Genomic DNA, 19,573 nt, shown 5'->3' on the forward strand with positions numbered 1-19,573 from the left:
ATTTTGTGTAAGTTCATACTCAAGTTTAAAACAACAACTACACTAAAGCTATTCTGTTATACCTGTATACAAAAAAAATATTTCATAGTTCAGCAATACTGATCAATCTAATAAACTTAAACCTACACCATCCTCCCTATTCTGGTATTTTAAAGAGTACTTAGCATAAATATTAAGCAACCTAACTAATAGGGTTCCAACTCCCAGCAACAACAAAAATAAATAAATAAAAAATAGGGAACCACCCCTCACGCTCCACCTCATGATGCTTAATCGACGTAATCAACCTTAATTTGATGCAGTGTGAAAAAAAATGCACAGAAATCAATTATTTTTCAAGAAATATTAAATAGATTCAACATCTTTCTTCAACAAAATTGCAGACTGCACAGATGGTACCTTCCCAAAGTAAAAAGTACTATAGCTTACTAGGGTATATTAGACTTAACAGTTACTATATGCAGTAATGGACTTCTATTCATTTTACATCAAATTAAAACTTTGGGTGTCAGATAATTATTTATTAAAAGCGAGACATTTTAAATGAGAATAAGAAAGAAAAGTATGTCTTTGTGCCCCCTTTTCCCTGTTCATGCCCTATCGGCCCCCCTGGCTAAACTTTGCTAGATCCGCCCCTGCACAGTTACCAGCCGTCAGCTACGTAGAAAAAGATCCTCGAGTAGAAAGTAATATTAAATAAATTCTAACAACAGCTGATCAAGCTTAAACGTGCTGCTGTTGTTCAGCCGCTGGTTTGCTCTTTCTGGCGCAAAGTGGACCAAAAACAAACGAGAGACAGACTCGCGACAGAAAAGCCGATCAGCTGATCATTAAGCAGTTTCACGATTGAAGTAGCAGCAGGAGAGCGAGAGGCAGTCGCTTGTTAAGCTTAACGCAGGAATGCTTTACATTCAGAGATGGACTTACACACTTGCTTTACTTCTCTCGGGGATAACTTTGTTGGAGATGAAATGCCGGGTTGCTAGCGAAGCTCCACATGCTATCCAGACCACCGACAGGTCCCGCATGCCACAGCCGCTCTATCACGTGATGCATACTGCTCCGACGTGCTAACGTTCTGAGGTGAGTTACGGCGTGTTGCAAGTTTTGTGAGGTGCTTTCGTGATATTTGATGGATCGGATTACATTTTTTATTTTTCTCCGATATCCGATCCAGTAATTTAGGTCAGTATCAGACGGATACCGATACGTAATATCGGATCGGTCCATCTCTAGTATATACACACACACACACACACACACACACACAAATGACGTTAGAATAAAGTATGCGATATTGAACCCAAAAGAAAACTCCAGGGCTAAAAAATGAAGTCGGTGCTTAACGGCCAAAAAGCACATCAACAGATTTGTATCAAAAATGCGTTGATCTCTATTTTTAAGAATCGAAAGCTTTGACTGACAGGTGAGGGCAGACTAAGCTGCTAGACACCTGCTGGGGTAACTGGACCGTAAACTACATTTTGCTGGATTTTGTAGGAAGTGTGCAACTGTACAGTTTAACAGTTTGATGCTGCGCTCCAGTCATGCAGTGCAATCTACCCAGCAAAGCATGTTGGGGTGGCACAGACAACAACAGGACTGTTTGGGCACCTGTAAATATCAGAGGAGACTGAAGTATCCTCAGAGACGGACTTTGGTAACGTATATGTAAACAAAACAGTCACCAAAAAGTATTTTACATTGTTTATACACAGAAAAAAACAATGTAGTAAGCTTTCATTTGTGGGTCTGACTGCCAAGTCTGATTACCTGATTACTTATAAGACGACAACTTGCTCATAACCTAAAACCTAAGACACAGTGAGGCTGTCCTGCTTTTAAAACGGGCATTCAGCAACCAGTTAAGGCCATCTTTGAGGTACAGTTTATGTACTAAATGGTGCTTCAGTGCTTAAACCCTCTGTGTGCTCTCTCTGACTCAGCTCTCACTGAGTACAGACATCACAAAACGTCCCTCACAAATAACTAACAATGAAGTGATCCCATGATGCTTTTCTTCCTGTACTGCTGTTGGCCTGCTTACAATACACCAGAGTGTTTTCACCTGCTTGGAGTCTATTTCATGGATGGGAGCATCGGAAAAGCAGTAGTGATGGAAGAGACCCATCTTCTGATTGAACAGGCAGTGGACGACGTGAGCCCTCGCATTCTGCCACTTCACCAGACGCACCAGCTCGCGATTCAGAGAGGCGCCCAGATCCACGGACCAGTTGTAGCTGTACAGCGTCACCTGAAGAACCAACGGTGAAGTATTACAATCATGTTTTAAAGAGCACACTTGTACTTAGAAACATAATCCCACAGCTTAATTATGAAGCACAATGAGGATATGTGTGCTACCTTTTTGAAAAGATATCAGAGAAATTTGCTTTACAGAGAAATGACAGCATTTGGCTTCAAAAACACGCTAATAAAGGTAAAAAACCCAGAGGATTAAAGATCTTTGGGCTAGTAACCTGGCTACCACGTAGGCTTATATGTCACACATTTTCATTATTGTGGGCAGCTTATACACATGCGCTGTCAGAGCACCATCTTTATTTGCTCAAGCACCCACTGACAAAAATACATCTAAGGACAAGTTCATGTATTTGAAAGCCATTACAAATGGGACCCTTTGGGATCTTGTTCTCTGCCCGGCCTGAGGGATATACAGAGTGTACAGAGGCCTCCGTATCCCAAATCACCTCTTTGTCCAGGATGCTGATAAAGAGGAACCTCTGGCGAGGAGCCATTCCCACCCCAGCCTGGCTCGGACCGACCGAATCGCTCTGCTCCAGAGCATCGAAGCGCTGGAAGCCTTTATGAGCTGGACAGAAAAGACAGAAAGTCAGTGCAACAGCAAAGCAATACAAGTCCAAGCTGCCCAGCAGGCTGTGCTATGTCCTTCAACAAAGAGTCCCAGCTGACTCTGATCACAATCTTTACTGAACTGTCAGATGAACATAACTGAGTTTTAAATACAAACGTACTGGGCAGCTGCTTCGCAGGTTTTTCACTTCCTGGGAGGTTTTGGGGTTTCTGAGGTTTGACTGACGAGAGCGAAAGCTTTACTGTGATGCTGCTTCTGAAATCACAGCGTTCGATGGACCACAAAAACAGTGTTGGCTTGATTATCAGGAGTGAAGAAACGTGGTTATTTTTTAAAACCGATGTAAACCTGTTTGCGAGCGGCGGTCGTGATATCCCCGCAGAAAGGAAGCAGAGAATGATGAAGTAATATCATTACCACAGAAAGGTCAAACAGCATTTCAGCTTCAAGATGATTTAAGGTGCGCTTAAACAAAACGTATTGGTGCTGCAGCTTTATAAAAGCTCATGAGTGCTATTCTCTCAATGTGTGCGTTTTATTCTCCTCGTCAGTGTGAGACACAACGTCACGGGGCTGCTTTTACTTCACTTTGGTTTGTGGCAGGTTTAGTTATTTATTTGTTACCTCAAAGTATAAATTAGTAATATTCAGCCCCAAACTATGAAGCTATGGAGAAACTATTCAAGAAGAGAACTGCTAACATCATGAAGCCATGTAGTGTAATAAGAACCGGACATGGGTTCCAGTGCAGGGGACTAACTGCAGAAATAAGTCTGATTGTAAAGAAGTCAAAAGTAAAAATACATTTATTTTCTAAATTGTGATCGAGCTGTTAGCCAATGAGCATCGAGTATCCCGCGGCTTTCACAGTCGTAGCTCGAGGATGAACAAGAGGACGTCACATGAATAGATCCATGTTTTCTATACAGTCCACATTAAAAACTTTGCTATCACAGCATAACAATTAGTCTGATTAACTGATGTGTTTTAAAGTGGCGAGGCGACATAGTTAGCATTCGTGGTTATCGTTTTATGATGGCTCCGTTCTGTAGCTTTGTTACAGGGTGATCGATACAATTAAAAACACGACTGAAGTTAATGCAACTTCAGTCGTCTTTTATTTATAATGTAAAACAAATTTCATAAATCCAACTAAGTTTGAGACCCATTAAAAATGAATTTAAGACATTTTAATGCCTTAAATTCAGATCATGGATCTTAAAAAACTGCAGGTCTTAAAGAACCAGTAAAAATTCAGTTTAACTGAAGAGGCGAACACACTAACATCTTTTTATCACACTGACTCTCTAAGACTTTCATGTCAACATGTGAAGTATTCTGCTGTTCTCTGTGAAAGCTCGCTTACATATATTTCAGCTGTTGAGAATATAGAAAAACAAACAAACAAACCAATATATTGACAAAACGCAGCCATAAAGAAAATCCCATTACCATGAAAGTTGTTGGTAAGCTGAGGAGCAAACTTACGTGTGAACCTATTTAGCACTGGGCTGTTTTCCTCATCTGAACTGTCTTCTGTGGGTAAACAGAGGAGGTACAAACAGCAAGGCGGCGTGGACAGTGAAACACAGCTCGACACAAACCGATGTAAGCAAAACAAAAATAAGACAGATGTTAGAGAGCAGCGAGCACGGACAGAGAAACACAGAATCAAAGAGCAGCGGCGGCGGCGGCGAGGACAGAGCACGTTCAAAGCTTCAACAGGAAACACGTGGAGCGTCTCCTCCACACTACTCATGGTGTTAAAACAAGTGTTAGCAACATGCTGCAGACAGGTCTATGCCAGCCTAATATACCGAACAGCTTTACCTCAAGAATATCCTCACTAGACTAGCAGTGTGTGATTAGCTGCTGCGACACAAAAGCAACAGAAATGAGGCCGAACTTTATTTTGCAGCAGTCGAATAAATGAGAAAAAACTAGAAACAGAAGCTCTGCATGAGACAAAAGCAGACTTCACTCACTGGACACCTGAAAGGACTCATATGTTGTGCCATAAGATATAAACTACACTACAGTTAGACATTAATATCTCAAATTAAACTGCATTTATGTTTTATAGCCATCATGTTTGTTGACTTTGTTATATGTAAATTATAGTTTTATTCATGTTGATTCTTTTTAGTTTTTGGTAATTATTTACTATAGTTTATAATGTAGCATTTTATTCAACTATATGATGTTTAATCAACTTTTCAGAGGTTTCTTTTTTGTTTGTGTCATTTTGTTGTGTTTCCATCCTCTGCTGCTTATAGTGGAAATGTTTGACATAATGTTCGGTGCAACCAAACACAGCTTTCATTTACCGAGTCAACCACAAACTCCTCACCCAGCAGGCATCCAGGTCAGATGCCTAAACAACCTCGATATCAAACAGCTGCTGGTCTTTACCCCATGGCCAAGTTACTCACCCCACTCTGAGGGTGAGACAGACACACACCCTTCATTTCCACTACTTGTGTTTTCTATGGTAGCCTCACCCATGAGTAGGACCGTAGACAGACCAGGAAGCTGAGAGCATTGATTCCACACTCGGCTCTTTCTCACCAGGATGGACGGTCTGACTATACGTTAGTCTCCCACTCCACTCATGAACAAGACGTTAACATGAACTTAAATTCCTCCACACTCGGAGCGCACGTTCCTTCCTGTTCCACCGTAGAACCACAACACTGGACTTGGGGCTAATCCTCATTGATGTGCTGAACTCTGAGCGCGCTTGTATTTAACGTCCTTTTATTCCACCTTCTGTTTGGTTTCAGTTCGCTTTGTCTCATCGTCGGCTTCTCAGTCGTCTGTGAAGCTCTTTGAACTGCACTTACTTGCATGAGACGAACTACAGACTGAAATGTGATTGATTACAATAATGAGGAAACAAAAGAACATCACAGGATAATGTGTTTATTGGACTTCTATTTTACTTTATTATGGGGTCATCTGTTGCTCATTAGAAGCAACGAATGACTCGAGCACATAACAGGCTCACAGGACCAGCAACAACACTATACATGGACTTCTTTTTATGTGATGCTTTTTCTCTCTCATTGTCTTTATAAGCCTGTTTATTGTTTTCAATTATTCTTGATCATTTCTCATTAAATGCTTTTATTCTGTTGTTGACATTTATCCTGTGTTTTGCATTGTGCAGTCTTGTTGCAGCTCGTTCTCACCGTTACCTTCATCTTGTTTTGTTTGGCCTTGATTCTGCTCATCTGTCAACTGACTGTTTGGTAATTAAGCAGGAGGGAGACAAAGTAATTAACTTTTATTCTAAAAACTCTGGTACTTTGTAGATGATAAAATATAAATCTAACAATGTGTCATTTGAACATATCGCCATCCAATAATATAATGTGGTGGTCGCCGTCACTGGGTTTAAAGCTGGGGGCCAGCTGGGGTCAGCGGGAGTTTGCATGTTCTCCGTGTGCCTGTGTGGCTCTCCGTGAACAAAGACACGTATGTTAGGTTAACTGGTGTTTCTAAATTGGTTGTAGGTGTGAATGAATGTGTGAACGTCTCTCTATGCAAGTATGGTGGCCTGTCCACAGTGCGCCCCACCTCGCACCTAAAGGTCAGCTGGGGTCGGCTTTGGAAAACTGATGGATGACACCGATGTACTCGTACTTGAACGGCTGTTCAATTCCAAACATGGACTCTTACAGAAAGACTCATCACTTACTACATCTATATCAGGGCTGCACAAATCTATGAACGGCATTCATTTCTAATCAAATATTCTGATTTCCTGATGAATTGGAGAAAAAGGAAACAACCATAACAGGCTGTTTAAAACACACTGGAGCTGAGGTAGTGATGCATAGCCTGTGCAGAGGGTAAGGTAGTAAGGGGCTAATGTGAACGGCTGGTATTGCAGCGGTTACCTTGCTCTGTGCTGTAGTGCCACTGATGGAAGTTGCGGCCGATGAGAATGAAGCTCCTCACAGCGTCCGGTGGTTGGCTGAGGTTCTGGCCAAGAGGGAGCGGCACAAAATGGTCTCCAGATGTGGGGCAGCTGCAAAAAGTATAATACAGGTGCAATATTATAGAGCTGAACGACTTTAATGGCAGTGTGCAGTCAGAGGGCGCCCACCAGGTATGGTATATATCCTGTTAACAGTTTCCAAAAATATGCCTTTCTACTCTCTGAGCTCTCAAAGTGCTTCATGCAACATGTCTTAATGTTTCAGTCCCATTCATAGAAGCACTGCTTTCTATGGCTAAGTGCATTGGATGCATTCCAGTGGATGAAGCTGAGAGAAACCTGGGGTCAGTATCTTGTGCACAGACATTTGGCATGTAGACTGGAGCAGCCAGGCATCAAATCACCAACCTTCTGATTAGTGGATGACCTGCTCGGCCCCCTGAGCTCAGTCTAAGTGTTTCTGAGTGTGACCCGAAGCTGCAGCTGTTTGCTCAAAATCCTCAGTTTAACATTTTTTTCTATTTTTGAAACGTCACCAACGCGACCTGCTCGTCAAACCTTTAGTTTGTGAGGGGCAGCCAATCACAATAAATGCTGCAGTAAAGGGAGAGAAATAAAAGGCCTCATGGCTGACAGAGGATGAACTGGGGGTGGTAACCCAAAAACAGCGCCTAACTTCTATAAGGTAAAACTGTGTGTCTATAGTCGTGTTCATTGATTATATGTCTGAGAAGTCTAAAGGAGCACTGATTTTCGAGTGCGATCACAACAGTGACTCGGTATCTGTGTGGCAACAATCAGGAACGAAGAAGTTGTCTGGCTCCAGAGAGCGCACACTTCTTATTCACAGTGTTTTCTAACGAGCAGGCTGCTAAGAAGTCTGCGAGAACAATTTGTTCGCTTTCAGGGGTCTGCACTGAAAGAGATGACAGCAAGTTGGACTTATAACCAATAAAAGTCATTCAAATTTCAGCTGAAGAGTCAAAATGACTCAAAGCATGAGGAGGCTGAAAGTAGCTGGAATGCCATTTGATGAAGTGCAGACAGCAGTTGGAAGATCAGCTGCAGAGATGAAAGTGAATGAAAGCTGTGGAAATGTCATTTGCATTGGAAGCAACAATCGACATTTGAGCTGAAGCTGAAGAGTCTCAGCTGAGGTGTTTTTGAATGTCAGAGCACAACAACAGCTTTCATGCACCTCGGCAACAAAAAATATCACAACTCAGTGTTACTTTTTATTGCTCTCAACATCAGGAAGGTAAGAGTGATGATCGATTACCAAGAAAAACACGATGTAAAAACTCACCTCGTCTTTCGAAATGTCTTCACTGTTGTGTCGGCGGCCAGCGAACTGACCAAACTGACAATCTCTGCCAAGATGGAAGGCAGCAGGAAGTGTGAGGCCGTTTTAGTGGTACACTGCTGAATGGAGGGGCAACCTGAGAGTAACACAGAGTGTGAGAGCTCGCAGAATATAAACCCCCAACTTCTCAAATAAGTTTTCAGATTCTGGATGAATGTAGAGATAAAACTTACCAAGTTTGGCCATGAAAGTTATCCACGGCTGGCAGATATCTTGGTAAATGGGGTCCAGAGTGCCTGCATCTCCCTCCTCAAACTGAGACAGCTGCCTCCTGCACAGCCACAAACCCCCCCCACTTCATTAAACCACATTTCTATGGGACTCACAGCAGAGAGAAAACCTGTTTTGGTGGTTTAAAGGCTTGTTGCCTGCCATCAGTGATGCAGTGGTGGTCAGGCAAGATTTCTGCTTTCTCAGCTCCATATCTAAGACAGAAATGACAATACTACCATACATGGTAAAATATTTAATCTTTAAATATGAAATGGACAGTACTGGCACTGTGACTCCACCCACTCAAGCATCATGCTGTCTTAGCCTTTTCTGAAACCAGGCATCGTGATCGCGCTGGAAGACATCTGATGTGAAACCAAGGACACCGCACACTAACCAGCTAACAGCCTGTCAGTCACAGCAACTTGCTAACCAGTCTTGCAAGTATTAGCTGGTGTCTTTCATCTGTAAATACAGTCACTGGTGAGTCCAAAAGGCAACCACAGCAGCAGCCAATGATCTAACAGGCATCAAAATGCCAATGAAGCTAAATGGTGACGATGCAGCAGCTGTGTGCATCTATGTACAGTCTGAGACTGAAGAGCCACCAGCAAGATTGTGCAGCAGCTTACATACATAGTCCATACATAGTGCAGACCCACCTGCTAGGACCAGGCGTCCACATATGTGGACTTCACATTTTGGGTTGTCTAGACCACAATTATTCACCACTGTTCTATCGAGATATAGAACGAATGTCCTCATATGTGGATCTCATTTTTCTCAGACACTACATCAGGTAAAAAGATCATTCTTTGCTTTTACATCCAATCAGCCTAAACAGCAAAGAGAAATTAAAAACGCCATGAAGGAGTTCGTGTCTTAGGAGGTTAAATTTGGCACCAAAGACCGTGACCATCTTCTAAACCATACCAGAATGATTTCAGCTCTTCTTGCTTTCCTCTCGATATAAAGTTTTAATGCGCTTTAGACAAGCGGCTCTCAAAGCATTAATGTCCAAGTGTTAACCCAAGGGGCCAATATATGATTGAGGGCCACACAGGAAAAATGCTGCATATATGATGTGTCATGTAGCTTTCATTAGTAATAATTGGTCTTTTCCTGCGATATCACACTCTTACATGAAGTAGAAGGAGGAACTGCACAGCCCACGCTGTGTCCGTATTCTCTCCAAGGACTGCATAAGGGTTCAACTTTGTATGATTTCTAGCTCCCTGATGCAGTTAGTGTTCAGTATAATAACTCAAAGTGGCTTCAGTGAGTCCCACCTCTGGGTCTGCTCTAGCTCCACAGCCACCGTCTTGTCCTGGCTCCACTGCTGCTTTACATTCTCCGTCTTGTGTCTGCGGCGCGCTGCTCGGCCCTCCTCGCCTTTCTCCTGCACAATGTCGTCTGTCGTCTTGGGGCTCCCGAGCTCGGCCGAGTCTGGCTTACTCTGATGGAGGGAAAGAAACATGCTTACTTTCATACGTGTCTGTGACGACACGTCTGATCTGTCGAAACTAGACGAACAGTCAATAAGCACTGGGAACTGTGCAAAAAAGGAAAGATTGTTTTTTAAATGATCACAAAATGCTGACGTAGAAAGCCAGTAACTGACCAGTATGTCCCAGAAGCTGCGGCGAGTGCTTTTGCCAGTAGGCGTGGTGGACTCGGGTGTGCTACTTCCTGTCGTGGGGGCGCCTCCTACAGCTTGGATTAAGCTGATCGGAGATGGACTGGTTTTAAAAACCCTTGAGCCACTGCGCTGCCTGGGGCTGTCCTTCACTTCTCTCGCCTCAGCCAAAGGAATCAGCAGCCCTGAAGAACATTTCACAATCAAACTTCAATTAAAGTCTTAAACGTTTCCCAAGGATGGCTGCAGTGAGATCCTCCATGCTGTTCTGCTTTCTGCCACCGGGTGTCACGAACGCCCGCATCCAAATATCCCACACGCTTCTAGATTATTCGTTTAGTCTGTGAGGCAAATAAGCCTGATAATAGAGTGCTTTCATGACCAATTACATGAGGGTCAAACATAACATGGGAGGGAGCTTTACTACATTCAAACAGGAAAAGGAAATCAGTCTGTCGTACCAACGTGTTAAAACTTTACCTTTCCACAAAGGCCCTGCAGCTTCAGTGTGTGCTGCTGCGTCTCCTACATGTCATCCTCTGATGTTGGGTTAACCAAAAACAGATTCCATGCTTGTGGGGTATCTGACAAATTCCAAAGTGTGGGGTAATCTGGAGTCCTTTGTGACCCATCGGTCTAAGTCTGCTTGTGCTGATATTATCAGCTCAGAGGACAACTTGCCAATTTTCACCATCACCATCATTAAACCTCTGATCTGTGTCATGATATCAGTGTGGAAGGCCACAAACAGATGAAGCAGCATGAATATTGGATTAATCCAGCCAAACGGGCCATTATGCAGCAGCAGGTAAACCATCTCACTGAATATGTACAAAGGCCAGCAGTACACTCCATGTTGGTAACAAACAGAAAATCTGTCAGCAAACAGAATTCTTCGCCTCGCTCTGAGGACGGCATTGATAATGTAGGCTCAGCTAAATTTGTGGCTTTGTAGTTAAAAGGTTAGCAGGACGTCCCTTTGATACCAGAGAGCAGTCCTGGAGGGACAGCTGCATCCATTTTTGAGACCTACTCAAACACCATTTGGGTTGTGTAATTATCCGCTGAGTTGTACCAGCTCAAGATTCAAGCATTAAACTAAAAAACTGAAAAACAAATGATGGGGGAAAAAAAAACCCATGGCATAGTCGCCTACTACTCCGAAAGAGACTCGCGTTTAGGAACAGGACTGTCTGCGGGTCAAGAAAGCACAAATATAGAGTACACCTACACCTGGCTGTAGCACCGCTGCTTCTCTGTCGCCATCTTACAATGCTGTGATTGCAGCCAGCCCCCAACTCTCTGTGAACGCCACTCATGGCCACTGATCAATGATCATGACAGTTCAATGATAATGAAACTGACCTCACAACCCACTGTTAGTCAGTGGTGCTACTTTCAGTCATTATGTGAATGTACTGACTGTAAGTTTGTGGAAACCTGAAGGATGAGAAGGCGACGTCCAGATGAACAGAATCAACCTTCTGGTTCATCTGCTTGTAGTTTTGTCTTGCAGTGAACGTTTGTTATTTGATTTGCTAAAGACAAAAACATTGTAACAACATGAAACTGCTGCTGACTACAGCTTTCATGTAACACCGTGCACCGCACAGCAACAATGTGTCAAAATCATTTTAGAAAAATAAACCTCTTTGGCTATTTTGGCTACATTTGCTTATGTGACCGTTTCAGACCCATTATCAAACTTTTAGGACGTAGACAGAGCCAATTATCTCTGCTGCTCCTCGAACATAAGCCATGACATCATTGTTTTTGTTGACACAGTGTCAGAAGTGTGGTGAATGATATTACACTGTAAAGCATTGTTTTTATTGGACTGCTTGGTACAATCTGATTGCAAATAGGTGCAGACACAACAGACCCAGCATACAGATGCAGTAATGAGCTCACCTTTTGCCTCTTCTTTCTGAGCTTTCGTTGCTGGGCAGAGGACCCCGACACAAAGAGGGTTTGGCAATACTCTCAGCTCCATGACAACATCACACAGTGCGTGGCGCAGTGCCCCCTGCAGTTTGTCACTCAGCTGTAAGGGGCTAATGTTGCCTTGCTCCCAGATGTCGAAGCGGACATACAGCTGTGGTTCTGTTAGAAGCAAAACAGACAAATAAGTGAAAAAAGGGAAAAAAGCAATAAAAAGGAACATTTTGTTGACTCACACCACAACACACACATCCCACAGAGCCAGAAAGATATCTGACATCAATCTGTGATATTTTGTTGAGCATAACATCTCATGGATGGATGGACGGACGGATGGATGGGTGCATGGATGGATGGGTGGGTGGATGGGTGGGTGGGTGCATGGATGGATGGACGGGTGGATGGGTGGGTGGGTGGACGGACGGACGGGTGGGTGCATGGATGGATGGATGGGTGGGTGGATGGGTGGGTGGGTGCATGGATGGATGGACGGGTGCATGGATGCATGGATGGATGGACAGACGGACGGACGGACGGACGGACGGGTGGGTGGGTGCATGGATGCATGGATGGGTGGACGGACGGACGGACGCATGGGTGCATGGATGGATGGACGGGTGGATGGGTGGGTGGGTGCATGGATGGGTGGACGGACGGACGGACGGGTGGGTGCATGGATGGATGGATGGATGGATGGATGGGTGGGTGCATGGATGGACGGGTGCATGGGTGCATGGATGGATGGACGGGTGGATGGGTGGGTGGGTGCATGGGTGCATGGATGGGTGGACGGACGGACGGATGGATGGATGGGTGGGTGGGTGCATGGATGGACGGGTGCATGGATGGATGGATGGATGGGTGGGTGGGTGCATGGATGGACGGGTGCATGGACGGACGGACGGACGGACGGACGGATGGGTGGGTGGATGGGTGGGTGGGTGCATGGATGGACGGGTGCATGGATGGATGGATGGATGGATGGGTGCATGGATGGATGGGTGGGTGGGTGAGTGCATGGATGGACGGGTGCATGGACGGACGGACGGACGGACGGACGGATGGATGGATGGGTGGGTGGGTGCATGGATGGACGGGTGCATGGATGGATGGGTGGGTGCATGGATGGATGGGTGGATGGGTGGGTGGGTGCATGGATGGACGGGTGCATGGATGGATGGACGGACGGACGGACGGATGGATGGATGGATGGGTGCATGGATGGATGGATGGATGGATGGATGGGTGGGTGCATGGATGGATGGATGGATGGATGGATGGGTGGGTGGGTGCATGGATGGACGGGTGCATGGATGCATGGACGGACGGACGGGTGGGTGCATGGGTGGGTGGGTGCATGGATGGACGGGTGCATGGATGGATGGATGGATGGGTGGGTGGGTGCATGGATGGACGGGTGCATGGACGGACGGACGGACGGACGGACGGATGGATGGGTGGGTGGATGGGTGGGTGGGTGCATGGATGGACGGGTGCATGGATGGATGGATGGATGGATGGGTGGGTGCATGGGTGGGTGGGTGGGTGGGTGAGTGCATGGATGGACGGGTGCATGGACGGACGGACGGACGGACGGACGGATGGATGGGTGGGTGGGTGCATGGATGGACGGGTGCATGGATGGATGGGTGGGTGCATGGATGGATGGGTGGATGGGTGGGTGGGTGCATGGATGGACGGGTGCATGGATGGATGGACGGACGGACGGACGGATGGATGGATGGATGGGTGCATGGATGGATGGATGGATGGATGGATGGGTGGGTGCATGGATGGATGGATGGATGGATGGATGGGTGGGTGGGTGCATGGATGGACGGGTGCATGGATGCATGGACGGACGGACGGGTGGGTGCATGGGTGGGTGGGTGCATGGATGGACGGGTGCATGGATGGATGGATGGATGGATGGACGGACGGACGGATGGATGGATGGATGGACGGACGGACGGATGGATGGATGGGTGGCAAAATGAAACTGAGATATCATTATTTTCCCTTTAAGGGCCACAGCCTCATGGCAGCATTTAATGCTGTCATCAGCGGACGTTGTGTTACAAGTATGTAAAACAACTGATAATGAGGCTGCTCTTAATGCCTGTGCTGTGTGTCCTTTAGCTTAACCCCTGTATCAAAGGTGTCTGTATCCACTGTGATATCACCCACTGGTTTGCAAAGCCTAAGACTGAGCCCTTTCATTGGCTTGGCCTCATGTCACCCATGCATGAAAAGCACAGGGCAGGTCTGACTGTGACACTGAGGGATCATCAACCACAGGACAGGCCCGCCATAAAGCATACTTTTCTTTCTAAAGGTTAATCAGGTCCAATATATTTAATATAAACATTTTTAATAGATCCTAAAATAATCAGAAAGTATTTACTGAGGTCATCGAGTTAGCCAGCAATAAGGTTGTTTTCCTATTCATTTCTAATCATGTGCAGTCGGACTTTTTATCCCCCAGTTCTGCATTGGCTTCAACTGTAGCTGAAGCCAATGCAGAACTGGCTTCAGTAAAATTCAGTAGCTGTAGGATGTAAACGGTGAATGGACCGGTTCTTATACGGCACTCTCTACTCTATTGAAGCCCTCAAAGTACTCTATACATCATTCACCCATTCACATTCATTTATTCAAGCACTGTCCGTCTAACATTCACACACATTCATACTCTGATATCAAAGAGCATTTTGGGATTATTGTTAGTAAACTGTAAATTTATTACATCCAGGGATCGAACCATCAACCTTTCAATGAGTGGATGAGCTGCTCTGCTGCAGAGAAGTCATAACAACAAACATCTTTAAGTGACATCAAATGTTACGGCCAATGAAAAGGAAGCACTGCAGACACCAGCTGTCCCATCGTTCATGCTTTTTGATATGTGATCACCTATGATGTGGACAAACATCCAAAACTATGAGTTTTCCTCCAGCACACAGTTTCAGGGTCTCATAATGATACCAAAATAACAAAAGAAAACCTTTTTAGTCACTATCCAGGGCCCTATTTCAGGAAGCCGGTTTAGTGCAAAGTCTGACTAAGTATACCCTGAGTTAACGAAAACTCTGGTTTTTCGGTTTCACAAAGCGAGTTCAGCTGAAGCCTGAGTGAGTCACTATGACGACACACTCCGTGAAGCTAACCTGCCCCCTAGCAGGTTTACTTCAACTAACCCTGACTTTCTCCGCCTCTTTGTCGGAAACCTGACTGTAGGAAGTGTCAGACATGGCGTGTCCCTTCCTTGAAGAGCCAGTAGATGTTGAAGCCCAAATTCTCCGCAGAGCTCTCCGCCGGGAGAGAGTGATTAGAGCGCGTTCGGACATTTTATCATTTCCTGATGATTTCCTGTGTGAACGTTACCGTTTTTCAGCACAATCTATAATTTATTTGAATAACATCCTCAGGCCTAATATTGCTCATGTGACACATCGCAGACATTCTCTCAGTTCTGTACATATTATTTGTATTGCACTTCGGTTTTTTGCAAACGGGAGCTTTCTGTTTTTACTGTCTTAAGTAACCAATAGTGTGTTTGTGCCCAAAGCTAACTAGATACATTTTAGTGTCTTAACCTAAACAAGTAGTCTCAACCAATCCAAACTGAAAAGAAAATGAATCATATAATTTGTATTTACTCACAGTACTGGTTATTTTCACAGGGCAGCAGTGAGGTGCAGTTTGCAGGTAGGACAAAATACCAGTTGCTGTTCTTTTAATGTAAGCTTATGCTTCCCAGGCAGTGGCTGTAACGGTCGACTGAGCTTTGTCACCTAAGTAAGGGGCAGTGAGAGGAGAGGTGAGCTTGTGCTTCGCTTTTAAAGCTGCAGTAGAAACTTTGTCACTGAAAAATGGAAGAAAATGGGAACAAGGTGTATTGCACTTCAGTTTTTTGCAAACGGGAGCTTTCTGTATAATATTGGTGATGCTGAGCACGTTTCCAAGGCTACCGTCTGTCGGGCAGTCAGGAATGTTACAGTTGCACTGAAACGTCTCCTGTACTCATTTGTGGTGTTCCCCGGTCATAGACCCACAAGATTTATCAAAGAGGGATGCCACAAAATTGCAGGTATCAGGATGAACAGAACTTAATTCATGATGTGGTGATACTTGAACTACTACTTAAATTTTACATTTATTTTCACAGTTCCCAGGCGTGATTGGCTGTACAGATGGCACTCACATTCCAATCATTGCTCCTTCAGTAAATGAAGGAGACTATGTAAACAGGAAGTCTTTCCACAGCATTAATGTACAGGTACATAGCTCCCTGTAGCATTTCAAACTAACAAATTATTTCATTATAGTAATGGATGCTAATTTGTGTTCTCTGCACTGTGAAGATCATATGTGATGCTGCCAACATTATCACAAATGTGGAAGCCAACTGCTCAGCCTCTGTGAGTGGTGGTGGTGGAGGACCCCCACCTGTTTTTCGGGCCTCCGCTTTTTTTCTGTTGGCTATAACGGGTCACATTTGAGCATACAGAGTAAGCAAATATGTACTTGTAATGTGCTCAGATAATTTCAATAAGTGCTTACAGAGGGGAAATTAATGTAGCCTCTAACTGCAATTGATTTACATCGGACAAACAGACCAAGCACTATGGCTCATAATACAATTACACCTTACCTGTTTGGACTATATTTTTATATTTCATTTTTACTTGCTGCCAGGAACGTTTGGGGCCTGTTGGGTTGCACCTGCGCTCACATCACATCACAAAATAAAATGTATGAAATAAAAAATAAAATAAAATATAATAAAATAACGTGTTAAATGGGTGGAAATCCCTAGATCAATGTTTATATTAACACTCACGCATTGACTCTGTCGGCTATGTTTTGCCATGCATGCTCCCTTTCTTTTGTAGCTGAGGCTGTGTTACTTTTTTCCGCGGAATTTGCATGTTATCGCCCACCCCCGTGACATCACGCTCCAAAGCCCTATACTGCCATCAGAATTTCGGCCTCAAGCGCTGTAAGATACATTGACCGCGCCTTCTTTCCCTCCGTCTCCATGGTGACTCGCTTAATCTGTGCTCCACTAATCAGGGCTTTATGTATCCTCGTGCGTGCGCTTAACTTGGGGTTAAAGCAACTCCACGTTTGTTAGGGAAAATATTATAAAACACTTCTTCAGTAAAGACTTCAGAGAAGAGAAACACAGACAGTTTTACTTGTTGCTTAGCAAGGGCAGCTCTGAGCTCTCGCACGAGAGTGAGGGCTCAGGGACTCGCGCTCAGAGACTGCCCCGGTCTTTATTTTATAGTTCCAGTGTGTGTGTGTGTGTGTGTGTGTGTGTGTGTGTGTGTGTGTGTGTGTGTGTGTGTGTGTGTGTATATGTGTGTGTGTGTGTGTGTGTGTTGCTGATCAAAGGGTCATAAAGCACAAAAGGTACATCCTTGGTCAGGAGAAGGGTGACCCCCCCCTCACCCTGGATAACACAGTGAGGAAGTCCTGCAGTTCATCTAAATGTAAAGAAGCACTTAAACTAAAACAGACATAGCTACGTTAATCCTACCGTAAAACAATAAAACAAGGTACGAGCTCTTTCCCATGCTCCCAGGATGTGGGGGTGAACCAAGCCTGCTGAAAATCACACATCCTGTCACTACACAATTGATTATATGCCTCTAAGCATACATGGTTAAACATTTCCTAATACAAATAACTACATGCAGTATTCTACCATATGCAAACTTATATCACTAAAAGATTATACTGACTACTAAATACAATTTTCCATTGACAACGTTGACTGAACTAATTGTTATCAGCCTTTCTGAAACCGAATATTCCGAGTTGGACAGTTCGGGGTTACTCAACCCTGAGTATCGTTTTTCACTCTGAGTTTTCTAAACCGGCTTCCTGAAATAGGGCCCAGATATCTAAATACTTCATTTACATGCACAAGCTACTTATATGGAGAGACTTCAGTTTGAAATGGTAACACCTGCATCTCATGCATGAGGTGTTTACTGGAGTGACAAAACTGTAAAGCCTGTTTAGATGTTTTGCGTAGACACCAAGCCCCTCGTCTCTCAGTAATTTCCACGAGGCTTCTGTCATTTTAAATCTTAGGGGTTCCTACACAGAAAGGGTTGCTCCTTATAATCCAGGTAGAGATAAAAGTACCAACACTTAAGCTTTCAGAAGTAATCAGCACACGTTTCTTAGAGATGTGGTCTTAATATCAGGTCAGCTGTGGCACCATGTCGGACTCAGATAAGGGCCATTAATCATCTGCACCATGGTGTCATTTCTCTCACAAGGATCATGATTAAACTGTCTGTGATATATCGATGTTAAAAACAGCTCATGGTAGCGCACAGTTTAAATTACATTGCATTAACGATTAGCTAACACATCCCTCTCTGTCACTTCTACACATCTATTCAACCTAATTGCAGAAGGTGATGAAGAATAAAAAGCACCTGCTCAGAGGGACGATGGCCCGTTATGTTCAGATGCTTGTTAGGGACACATCATATGAACTCTGTGGCCTCTGTTCACTGCTTCACACACACTTCATATTTCAGCAGAATTCACTGAACATGTCATGAAACTATATAGAAACCATGTAATGTGAAGGTTATACTACACAGTTAAACCTACAGCACTGACGATGACTATTTTTAATGCCTAAAACAGCTTGGTTATTATTTCCCCCATATTTCACCAATCCCAGCAGCAGAGTGTGACTAACACTTTATATAACAACAAGCCCCAAATATGAGATTTCGTTTTGATTTATGGCCGTGTGCTGCAGTGTCACACTGACAAATTTAGCTTCCGTAAGTGGCTCCGTAATAGACTCGTATTCATTAACCGGCAGATTTACTTGTTCCGATTTAGGGGCATTTCATATTTGGACACTAAATTTAACGGCTGGACTGTTAACCCCAGCACAGTTTGATGTTTATGTTTGCAATTAATCCATTTTAAAATGAGTGGCGTTTACATGCCTCCTGGGACGTGCTGTAACCTTGTTGCATAAACAAATCCAGCAGTGAAACGATTCTCCAGAGGGTGAAGAATAATGTGAAAACCAATGAGCCCAGTCTCTGCTGGAAACATTAGTTTGGCATTGTAAAAGTGGGCTGCACTGATTTTCACATGTTAAATTCAAGTCGTGCTTAATCTACGCAGACTATGAAAACATCTGGAGACCAGGTTATTACCTCAGTTTGGGCTTGGACATCTGGATCTCAGTGATACCTAATATTAAAATATGCTCTGGAGCAGATGAAGAGAAAGATCACCCAGAGCCACATCTTCTGTCTCAAGCTGCATCAACATAAACTCAGCACACCTTTAAGAGAGTTGTGCATTGCTACAAACCTCTCATCACCTCCTTTAATAATGTCAGACTGAAAGAGGCTCTAGTCTACATCCTGCACATCAAAGTGGCTCCTTGTCAATATCAAGCTTCACCTGAGATACAAATTTGTTTACAGTCTGCAGCTCTGATTGGCTGCTGGGTTTTCAATAAAATATCAGCAAAGCTCAGATAACACAGACGCTTATTGAACTGCAGAAATACAAAGGCCTGTGATCTCGAGTCACTGTGTGTGGACAGCTTCTGCAAAGACACAGTTCAGGTTCACCAGAAAGGCA

The 19,573-nt window shown here is 44.2% G+C and overlaps 1 protein-coding gene across 1 annotated transcript in view; it reads right to left on the bottom strand.

Annotated features, from left to right (window-relative positions):
• Positions 1 to 19,573, bottom strand: part of LOC146618059 (KICSTOR complex protein SZT2-like) — a 60,562-nt gene that overhangs the window by 37,665 nt on the left and 3,324 nt on the right. Inside the window, exons 3-10 of the mRNA XM_085373359.1 lie at positions 11,903 to 12,094; positions 9,977 to 10,176; positions 9,645 to 9,811; positions 8,316 to 8,413; positions 8,086 to 8,218; positions 6,739 to 6,869; positions 2,712 to 2,833; positions 2,069 to 2,254 (exon numbers count right to left, since the gene is read on the bottom strand). Of these exons, the coding sequence (XP_085229485.1) occupies positions 2,069 to 2,254; positions 2,712 to 2,833; positions 6,739 to 6,869; positions 8,086 to 8,218; positions 8,316 to 8,413; positions 9,645 to 9,811; positions 9,977 to 10,176; positions 11,903 to 12,094 (1,229 nt within the window). The remainder of the gene's footprint in view (positions 1 to 2,068; positions 2,255 to 2,711; positions 2,834 to 6,738; positions 6,870 to 8,085; positions 8,219 to 8,315; positions 8,414 to 9,644; positions 9,812 to 9,976; positions 10,177 to 11,902; positions 12,095 to 19,573) is intronic.

This window comes from Diplotaxodon limnothrissa, linkage group LG15 (genome assembly GCF_057381915.1).
Source record: "Diplotaxodon limnothrissa isolate DT_005_m linkage group LG15, D_limnothrissa_male_GT1.1, whole genome shotgun sequence".
Taxonomy (NCBI): domain Eukaryota; kingdom Metazoa; phylum Chordata; class Actinopteri; order Cichliformes; family Cichlidae; genus Diplotaxodon; species Diplotaxodon limnothrissa.